This window comes from Leptonychotes weddellii, chromosome 10, assembly GCF_054177405.1.
Source record: "Leptonychotes weddellii isolate Sample4059 chromosome 10, ASM5417740v2, whole genome shotgun sequence".
NCBI classification, from domain to species: Eukaryota; Metazoa; Chordata; class Mammalia; order Carnivora; family Phocidae; genus Leptonychotes; species Leptonychotes weddellii.
Window position 1 is genome coordinate 104,811,283 of NC_138378.1, and position 10,865 is coordinate 104,822,147.

At 38.4% G+C, this 10,865-nt stretch overlaps 1 protein-coding gene and 1 long non-coding RNA gene across 2 annotated transcripts in view; both read left to right on the plus strand.

The window, feature by feature from the left end:
- The window catches only part of HADHA (hydroxyacyl-CoA dehydrogenase trifunctional multienzyme complex subunit alpha), a 46,856-nt gene that overhangs the window by 6,683 nt on the left and 29,308 nt on the right, over positions 1 to 10,865 (plus strand). The window contains exons 2-6 of the mRNA XM_081797091.1: positions 1,498 to 1,539; positions 1,635 to 1,705; positions 3,646 to 3,779; positions 6,404 to 6,542; positions 7,483 to 7,606. Coding sequence (XP_081653217.1) covers positions 1,498 to 1,539; positions 1,635 to 1,705; positions 3,646 to 3,779; positions 6,404 to 6,542; positions 7,483 to 7,606 — 510 coding nt within the window. The remainder of the gene's footprint in view (positions 1 to 1,497; positions 1,540 to 1,634; positions 1,706 to 3,645; positions 3,780 to 6,403; positions 6,543 to 7,482; positions 7,607 to 10,865) is intronic.
- Positions 4,092 to 4,929, plus strand: LOC145715973 (uncharacterized). The gene is made up of 2 exons (XR_014138298.1): positions 4,092 to 4,369; positions 4,582 to 4,929. It is a non-coding gene; the product is annotated as an uncharacterized LOC145715973 (long non-coding RNA).

Genomic DNA, 10,865 nt, shown 5'->3' on the forward strand with positions numbered 1-10,865 from the left:
AACAAACTTTGAATTTTTGCCTAGGAATTTCCCAATGTTCCCTACCTTCTATCCATAGTCCAAATTGAAAGACTCTCTGTTGGGACTTCTCTTGTGATGATTTGTGCTCAAAATATCATCTCATCATTATTATGCAGGAGAGCCTCAAGTAGTGAAGTGATTAGGAAGGAGGGAGAAGTGTAGCTGGTCTTTGTCATCCCCAGAGTAGGAGTATTCTTGGAGTGCAATAGAGACCTGTTCAGTTAGAAATTCTTAAAATAGCAGTTTGTGACTGGACTATTCAATAAATGGCCACTAGTGCCTGTTGATTTCACCCTTTTTTTAAGTCTTTATTTGAATCTGAACTAACACAGTGTAATATTAGTTTCAGGTATACAATATAGTGATTCAGCACTTCCATACAACACCTGGTGCTCATCACAAGTGCACTCCTTAATCCCCATCACCTGTTTAACCCATTCCCCCCACACACACCTCCCTTCTGGTAACCATCAGTTTGTTCTCTATAGTTAAGAGTCTGTTTCTTGGTTTGCTTCTCTTTTTTTCTCTTTGTTTTACTTCTTAAATTCCACATATGAGTGAAATCATGTGGTATTTGTCTTTCTCTGACTTACTTCGCTTAGCATCATACTCTCTAGCTCCATCCATGAGGTTGCAAATGGCAAGAATTCATTCTTTATGGCTAAGTTATATTCCATTCTAAATTATTTTACTTTTGATAACACTGGAAAAGTCCATCTCTCCATAAAAATACAAGAGGATGTGACTAGAGAACATGGTTGAGATATATTTGTCATACATTTGGGACTGACATTATGGATCGCTTTGTAGATTACTCATTTCCTAGTGTGTTCATTTCCTATTGCTGCTGTAACAAATTTCCACAAATTTAGTGTCTGAAACAATACAAATTTATTATCTTACAGTTACGGATGTCGAAATGAGTCTCACTGAGCTAAAATCAAAAGTGGTGGCAGGGCTGTGTTCATTCTGGGTGCTCTAAGGGAGAATTCATTTCCTTGCCTTTTCTAGCTTTGAAGGCTGAGGCTGCCTGCTTTTCTTGACTTCTTGAAAGCCAACAAAGTGGGGCTGAGTCCTTATGCCGCCATCCCTCTGGTCCTCCTTGACTCTCTCTTTGGGCCCACCTGGATAATCCAGGCTACACTCTCTTTCTCTCTCTTTCTGTTTAGGTCAGCTAATTAGCAACCTTAATTTCCTTAGCCATATAACCTTACCTATTCACAGTTTCTGGAGACCTGGACATCTTTGAGGGGGCAGTTCTTCCACCTATCACATCTACTGTTTAAATATAATCTTATAAGCTGATCATTAAAATGAAAAAGATATGGTAGTAGTCACAATAATGGCCTAGAATACATTATTCTCATTTGGGTTTTTTGCTGTTGTTGTTATAAATTCCAGCTTTGTTATATTTAGCAAGTACTACAGCAGTTAAGTTTTACAAAGTAATTAATTTTGAATACCTTTTTCTTGTAGGTTATATTTGCCGCAACTTTTCAGCGTCCTCTGCTTTGCAAAGTAAGTTTAATTTCTTCAGTGTAAATGCTTACACTGCTTTTTAGATTTGTTTAGCAATAAACATGTTTATAAATAAATTATCTTTCTCTTTTTAGCCAGAACCCATATTAACTATGGAGTCAACGGGGATGTGGCTGTTGTTCGAATTAACTCACCCAATTCAAAGGTACCTAATTTAACTTGCAGTCTGTTTCTGCTGATACATTCATGAATCCAGTGCTGAATGGAAGGGAAAGAAATCCACCAATCTGGTAGTAATCTTATATGAATTTGTAGTTTTGATAGTTTAACAAATTGCTCAAGGAATACAACTTTCTGGAGCAGAGGTCCTTGTTTAAGAATTCCTTCTAGCTGACCTTAGGTGTCAGATTAACATCAAGGATTAATGAAATTAGCCTTTTATTATTGTGTAGCATGCTGAGGTGACTTACTAGATAAGAACCAAAGTGCAAACTTGGTTTTATAAGAGTCAAAACTCACCTATTCATCTTAACTACCAGGTTGTTACACATGCTTTCTTCATTACCTGCCTGACGTAGTCATTATTCATAGAAAATGGGCTGGGTTAAATGTGGTTCTTAAGCTTCCTGAGGAACTTGAATGAATGATTCAGTAGTTCACATATTGGAAGTCAAGTTCTGTTCCAAGTGGAGCCTCATTGTTTTTGGCAGCTTCAACAAATCATATGGCATTAATCCAGTCTTTGCCAAGAAGACCTTTTTTGCAGGAGCTCATGCTTTTCCCCCATATAAAATTGGTTTTGGGGCACCTGGGTGGCTTAGTCGGTTAAGTGTCTGACTTGATCTCAGCTCAGGTCTGGATCTCACGGTTGTGAGTTCAAGCCCCACATTGGACTCCACACTGGGTGTGGAGCCTACTTAAAAAAACAAATAGAAATAAAATTGGTGTCAAGTTTTCATATTTCAGAAATCTTGTTACTAGAGGCCTAGATAGAATAGAGGGACATAGGTGGAAGCAATTAACAACTATCACAAATTAAGGAAAATAAGAACCAGTCCCCCTCACTGGGATGAATTTTGGTACCCACTGACCAATGATTCAAACTTAAGATATTTTTCCAGAATTTTCTAAGTTGAGCATTTTTTCTGAACACAGAATCAACACATGCCTATAGTGGGAAGTTTGAAAGCTATACAGAAGAAAATAACAAGTCATTCGTACTACAAACCCAAAGGCAAACACTTTTAATATATATATTTTTTAAGATTTTATTTATTAGAGAGCGAGCACACACAAGTAGGCAGAGGGAGAAGCAGGCTCTCCGCTGAGCAGGGAGCCCGATAGGGGACTCGATCCCAGGACCCCGGGATCATGACCTGAGCTGAAAGCAGACACTTAACAGACTGAGCCACCCAGGCGTCCCAGACAAGAATATTTCTTAAAATTGCTTTCAGTTATCTACACTTCACAGAGATTTAACATAATTCCAAAGATACAAAAAAGATAACACAGAAGGGTGTGCTATAGATAATGCAGTTTCTTTGAAAAACAAAATTTCCCCTATATAAATAATGTTATAGGTGGAAGTTGTCCCCTTAAAATTCATATGTTGAAGCTCTAAGCCCCAATGTGATGGTATTTGGAGGTGGGACTTAGGGAGTTAATTAGGTTTAGATGTGGTCATGAGGGTGGAGCCCTCATGAAGAGATTAGTATCTTTTTTGTGTGTGTCAGTGGTTCTTTTTTTTTTATATATTCAGTTAATTAACTTATAGTTAATTATTAGTTTCAGAGGTAGAGGTCAGTGATTCATAAGTCTTATATAATACCCAGTGCTCATTATATCACATGCCCTCCTTAATGTCCATTAATGTCAAGAAATGGGCAGAAGACATGAACAGACATTTCTCCAAAAAATGAGTAGACCTAGACCTATTTTTAAAGGGAGGGTGCTTATAGCTGGCTAAAGCTGAAGAGAAGAGCTACTGGGTTTAGGGTTTGTCCCCCCATCCCCCTTCTTTCTTCTAACTGTATATTTCTGTTGGATAAACAAATTTCCTGCAATCAAAATAGCATTTCATGATGATTTGCACATCTCGTACTACAGATTTAAAGCCTTAAATTTATACATATTTCCCTTTGGCAGGTAAACACACTAAATAAAGAACTGCAGTCAGAGTTCGTGGAAGTAATGAATGAAATCTGGACTAGTGATCAAATCAGAAGTGCTGTCCTTATCTCATCGAAGCCAGGCTGCTTTATTGCAGGTGCTGACATCGGGTAAGTTTTCAAAAATCGAAGTCACCTTTTATCTTGGCTCATAGTATGTTTCTTAGGCCTAATCATTCCTTCTCTTAAAAGAAAGTAGAAGTGGGGCGCCTGGGTGGCTCAGTTGGTTAAGCAACTGCCTTCGGCTCAGGTCATGATCCCAGGGTCCTGGGATCGAGCCCCGCATCGGGCTCCCTGCTCCGCGGGGAGCCTGCTTCTCCCTCTCCCACTCCCCCTGCTTGTGTTCCCTCTCTCGCTGTGTCTCTCTCTGTCAAATAAATGAAAAAAATAAAATCTTTAAAAAAAAAAAAAAAAAAGAAAGAAAGTAGAAGTAAATTCTCTGAAAGTTTTCTTTTTTTAAGTTATTTTCACAAGTGTAATAAAGTTGATAGAAGAAGAGGGGCTTGTTACTTAAACCACCTAAGACTAACCTTCCTTTATTGAAGTCAAAAGCAATTCTAAGAATATTTGAGTAGAATAAAAAATACTATAAAATTAAACTAACAGTGAGGTGCTGCCCCCTTTTTTTTTTTTTTAACCCAACAGACCAAAAAATATTTTAAAAGTTTGAAAATACCATGTTAGGGCGCCTGGGTGGCTCAGTTGGTTAAGCGACTGCCTTCGGCTCAGGTCATGATCCTGGAGTCCCTGGATCGAGTCCCGCATCGGGCTCCCTGCTCGGCAGGGAGTTTGCTTCTCCCTCTGACCCTCCCCCCTCTCATGTGCTCTCTCTCATTCTCTCTCTCTCAAATAAATAAATAAAAAATCTTTAAAAAAAAAAAATACCATGTTAGCAAGGACTTAGAGAAATAAGAAGGTTAATATGTTACTAGTAGGAATGCCAATTGCTACAGCAACTTCGGAAAACATTTTGGCAGCCTTTAGTAAAATTGAAAATGCATGTATCATATAATTCAGTGATACCTCGTCTAGCTATTTATATATATATAGCATATATATATGCTAAAGATATCCCACCCTTTGTTTTTAAGGATGCATGTATAAGGATGTTCAGCCCTGTGTAGTTTAAAATAATGAAGAATTTGAAGCAATTAAATGTCAGTCATTAGGGAAATGGAAAAGTAAACTGTGGAACTTTCATGTGATAAAATACTACAAAACAGTTCAAAGGAATTAACTAGATCCACAACGTAATGTTAGAGCTCAAAAACATAATGTTAAGTTTAAAAATGAAAAAGCAAGTTGTAGAACATTCTGTACAGTATGTAGTTTATGTAAACATTTTTAAATCCTAGTGAAATGCCTCTTTATTATTTATAGATACAAATATGCAGTTGCTCTGGGAGGATACACTGCAAATATTTGAGAATGGTTGCTTCAGGGTAAATGAAGTAGCTGGTAGGACTCTATGAGGTTGTCAAAGAGAACTTTAGTGATGCAGCTAATATTTTCTTTTTTTAAAATGGTAGGATTTATACATATATAACTTGTTTACAGTTCTTTAAAGCATTTATAAGGAGGTGAAATGCTATCATAGTGTAAGTTTAATGGGCTAAAATGTTAACGGTTGTTAATTCTGTCAAAATACGAGTATTTGTTATATTATTCTTTTCCCTTAGGCAATGATAGCTAGCATTATAGGCTTAGTAATTTGTACTTAAGATGTTTGTATAGTTTTAAACCTTGCTCCACATTGTGTACTCTTTTTCGCTTATGAATAGTAATTAGGAATTTATAAATATTTAATGTTTATTTTTTAGAAAAAACAAAATTATCTGTATCAAGTGCTTTTTCTTCTAGCTCAGTTATTTGAGCCTAGTGAGACACTGATGTACCTGACAATAGCTTCCTATAACCAGAGGAAAATACTTGCAGCTTCTATGAGGCTAGCTGAGCAACTCCTAGTATGTAAAATGCCAAAAACTAGTTGTCTTTGGTCAAATACGCAAAATCCACAGCTTGAATGTGTTCAAGAACAAAGTAGCAAATGAAACAAACTGAAACTAAAGGACAACATTACTGTAGTGGATCTTTTATACTCATTAGGAGATTTATAAATAACTTGAAAGCTTTTTTTTTTTTTTTTTACTGTTATTTTGATTGCTGTTCAATCTGGGAGTTACTTGATAGTGAACATGGTTAATGTGATAGTGAAAATATTTACCCGAAGATGATTTTCTCATGTACAGAGAGCTTTGTAAGCTAATGGGTTTTTATAGAAAATAAAATTACACATGTTTTGTTTCATGTTCTCTGGATCCAGAAATCTAACACTTTTTTTTTTTAATTTTTATTTATTTATTGAGAGAGAGAGTGATAGAGAGCATGAGAGGGGGAGAGTCAGAGGGAGAGGCAGACTCCCCGCTGAGCAGGGAGCCTAATGCGGGACTCGATCCCGGGACTCCAGGATCATGACCTGAGCCGAAGGCAGTCGCTTAAACAACTGAGCCACCCAGGTGCCCCAGAAATCAACACTCTTTATGGAGAGATGATGTTGCTGATATTAGTTCTGTCTGAGGCAAAACCATTCTTAAACTTCTGAGTATTTGAAGATTCACTATCAAATATTGGTAGATGGTAGGGTAAGGATATAGTGGATGAGGTATTGAACAAAGTAGGGGATAATTTCATCTTTGTTTTTTATTTTCTCTTCTCTGCTTTCATGTTTACTGCAGCATGTTAGCCTCTTGCAAGACCCCTGAAGAGGCAACACAAGTATCACAGGAAGGACAGAGAATGTTTGAGAAACTTGAGAAGTCCACAAAGCCTATTGTGGCTGCCATCAGTGGAACCTGCTTAGGAGGAGGACTTGAGGTATAGACTTCTTCCAAAGTAATTGAGACACTATCCAGCATATTGATGGGAATTACAGGCTGCAAACCCGTAGACTGTGGTTTTGCCTGCAAAAAGTTCTTGGAGGAGAATCAGATTTCTTTTTAGTTGTCAAACTTCTGGATAGGTTTCAGTCCTTATTTCATGGCACAGAGCAAGTAAACCAAAGTGTGATGTTTTCATTTTTATAAATTGAGAAGATTTGAACTAGATCTCCAAGGTCTCCTTCAATTCCAAAAACCTGGTTCAAGTTTACAGGGTAAAGATTCAGAAGTGTGATCCATGCTCTTGAGCTACTTAAGTCTAGATGATATGCATTTAAGTGCTTTGTGAGCAGTAAAGATAGTGAATAATGTAAGATTTGAGAGAAGAGATGCTTATTAGACTGGAGCATGTAGGAAAGGAGAGGGGAAAATAAAATAACATTTAATGAGCATTTATCACATGCTGAGCTCTATGCTAGACACTTTCACATATATTAATTAAGGAAACCCATGCCTGGTGCTAAAAGATGGGCAGAAATTGATTAATCAGAAAATAGTGGGAAAAAAATCATTTCACATATGGCATGGTATGGAGCAGACAAGGGTAAGCAAAGCCTATTAGATCACCGTAAGTAGGCCTGCTTGATTGAAAAGGAGGGTCTCTGTAGGGTACAGGACTTCTTAACTTGGCGTGTAATGTACAGTGGTGTGTGCATTTTTCTATTTCGAGCTTCCATAGCTTTCAGCAGATTTTTAAGGAGATCCAGAACCGCAAAGGGGTTAATTAGAGGGAAAGTATGAAATAATGCTGGAAAGGTAAATTGTAGAAAGCATCAAATACATTCCTGCTTTATAAGTAATCTTTAGACCCTCACATATCTTAAGATATTATAGAGTTACATTTCCTAACATTCTGGTTTTCTTTCATTTGTTTGAAGCTTGCCATTTCCTGCCAATATAGAATAGCAACCAAAGATAGAAAAACAGTATTAGGTACCCCTGAAGTCTTGCTGGGCATCTTACCAGGAGCAGGAGGCACACAAAGGCTGCCCAAAATGGTAAGTTTAAGCCCCCTGTGACCTTTACAGCCTCAGTACCTATAGGCCCCTTTACTTGTTTTTTGTTTTTGTTTTTGTTTTTTCCTTGTAGTCTGGTTTATTTAGGTTTGTATCAGGAAAAAAAGCACAGTTTATTTTTAGAGCAAAGATTAAGAGTTAAGTTGTAGTGATGAAGAGAGCTCCTCTTACAATATTTAAAAAGTCTTAAAATTTCAAATGATGGGGAAAGTTGGATAGGAAAGGTGAGTATGCTAAAATTGTTATCCTGTGTAAGAGGAGATAATTGTATTCAAGTTCACAGGGATAACAAATCTCTTCTTCATATATTCTCTAGTTTTGGCTATCATACAATTTTCTAGACTAAGTTGCTATTTTGAGAACACATGAAAATACATAGTATAGGGGCACCTGGGTGGCTCAGTCGTTAAGCGTCGGCCTTCGGCTCGGGTCATGATCCCGGGGTCATGGGATCGAGCCCCACATCGTGCTCCTTGCTCGGCGGGGGGGAAGCCTGCTTCTCCCTCTCCCACTCCCCCTGCCTGTGTTCCTGCTCTCGCTATCTGCTATCTCTCTCTCTGTCAAATAAATAAATAAAATCTTAAAAAAAAAAAGAAAATACGTAGTATAGAATTGGAGATTCAAATAGAACACAGACCTATTTGTTAAGCAAGAGAAATGTAACCTTATTTAAATTATGCTCATCTTTACTGAAGACATAGTTCTTTTAAGACATCTGATTCCAGGGCGCCTGGGTGGCTCAGTCGTTAAAGCGTCTGCCTTCAGCTCAGGTTCATGATCCCGGGGTCCTGGGATGGAGCCCTGCATCGGGCTCCCTGCTCAGCGGGAAGCTTGCTTCTTCCTCTTCCACTCCCCCTGCTTGTGTTCCCTCTTTCACTGTGTCTCCCTCTGTCAAATAAATAAATAAAATCTTAAAAAAAAAGACATCTGATTCCATCTTATCTTAGATCTTTAGTCTACTAAAACTGTCTTGGGTACTTAACATCATAAAAATATGAATTGCTCTTGTAATTCTTTTTTCTTTTTTTTTTAAGAGCATGAGCTGGGGGGAGGTGGCAGGGGGAGAGAGAGAAGCAGACTCCCTGCCGAGCAGGAAGACAAACGCAGGGCTCCAACCCAGGACCCTGAGATCATGGCCTGAGCCCAAGGCAGACGCCTAACCAAATGAGCCACCTAGGTGCCCTATGCTCTTGTAATTCTTTATGCAATCACAGGACCATTAAGAGTTGAATCAGTATTTCTTTCCTTTTTTTTTTTTTTAAGATTTTATTTATTTATTTGACAGAGAGATAGCGAGAGCAGGAACACAAGCAGGGGGAGTGGGAGAGGGAGAGACAGGCTTCCCACAGAGCAAGGAGCCCAATGTGAAACTCGATCCCAGGACCCCAGGATCATGACCTGAGCCAAAGGCAGACGCTTAACGCCTGAGCCACCCAGGCACCCTAAGAGTTGAATCAGTATTTCACAGAAGATGTTTTCCAGGGAGCAGGAACTGAAAAGTCAGTGTGGGAAATGATCCTCACTTTGTATTAAAAGACACAATGACTTTACTTTTCTACAAAGGAGGAAAAAATGTAAATGCAATGTTGTTTCTTTTTTTTATTATTTAAATTCAATTAATTAATGCATGATGTATTACTAGTTTCGAAGGTAGAGTTCCGTGGTAATCAGTCTTACATAACACCCAGTGCTCATTACATCACATGCCCCTTTAGATCCATTTCCTCTGATACAAAAGGCATAATATGGGTATTCATTGTAGAATTTAGAAACAAGATAAAATATGGGTATATAGGATCAGTAACAAATTTTATTACTGGTGTTTATTTTCTCAATTCACATTTTTTAATTCATTGATCAAAATTAATTTTTTTAAAGATTTTATTTATTTATTTATTTAAAGAGAGAGAGCATGTGCATGAGCAGGGGGGAGGGGCAGAGGAAGAAGGAGAGAGAGAATCTCAGGCAGACTCCATGCTGAGCAGAGCCCGATTCAGGGCTCGATTCCATGACCCTGGGATCATGACCTGAGCTGAAATCAAGAGTTGGGTGTTTAACTGACTGAGCCACCCAGGCACCCCAAGTCCTTGATCAGAATTACTGATCAAGGTCCTTTATTAATCCCTGAAGAAGTATAAAGGTAAATAAGGTACATGTTTGCCTTACTGGAACTTATAGTTTACTTTTTTAACTTTTATTTTTTTAAAGATTTTATTTTTAAGTAATCTCTACACCCACCATTGGGCTTGAACTTACAACCCAAGATCAAGAGTTGCATGCATTACCAACTGAACCAGTCAGGTGCCCCTTGAACTTATAGTTTAATTTGTTCCTTCTGTGCACAGTACCATCATATCAGTTTTTCAAATCCATGGGTCATATTTCATGATAAATATAAGAGGCAGATCTTTCTCCTGTTTGGATGTTCTCATTGCTGTATTCTGTAGAACCAAAAGAGGCCAATTAGGCCTTTGAATTCATGAGGAGAGGAGAACAGTCAGACCTGGAGGCTGCAGAGCAGTCTTAATATCCCACTGAACCCTGTAGCTTCAGGCACTATTGATTCCTCAATGAAAACAAGGCTCAGCAGAAATACTCTTTGGAGGGAAGTTGATATAAGCTGGACACAAAAATAGGAAGATTTATGGTGTTAGGTTTCTGATAATAAATAGTGTTCATTCCTTCATAGAAATTGTCAAGAGGATTTATTGAAAGAATAAATAAGCCTATATGGGTGTAGAAAATATTGCTGGGTTTCTTTGATTGTTTTGTAATATTTGGTATTTAAATGTTGTTAGAAACCATTCTTCTAGTGCCTACATAAGAAGCTCTGAGTTCTATTTTTTTAATTAATTATTTATTTGACAGAGAGAGACAGCGAGAGCAGGAACACAAGCAGCGGGGAGTGGGAGAGGGAGAGGCAGGCTTCCCGCCAAACAGGAAGCCAGATGTGGGGCTCGATCCCAGGACCCCGGGATCATGACCTGAGCCGAAGGCAGACGCTTAATGACTGAGCCACCCAGGCGCCCCAAGCTGAGTTCCATTTTTAAGCCTAAAATTCTTTTTAAAAACATTGTTGGGCACCTGGGTGGCTGAGTCAGTTAAGTGTCTGGCTCCTCAGGTCATGGTCTCAGGGTCCTCAGATCGAGGCCTACCCCCACCCCCTGCTGTCGCGCCCCCCCCCCCCCGGCTCTCCCTCTCTCTCAAATAAAGAAATAAATCTTTTTTAAAAATTAAAAATAAAT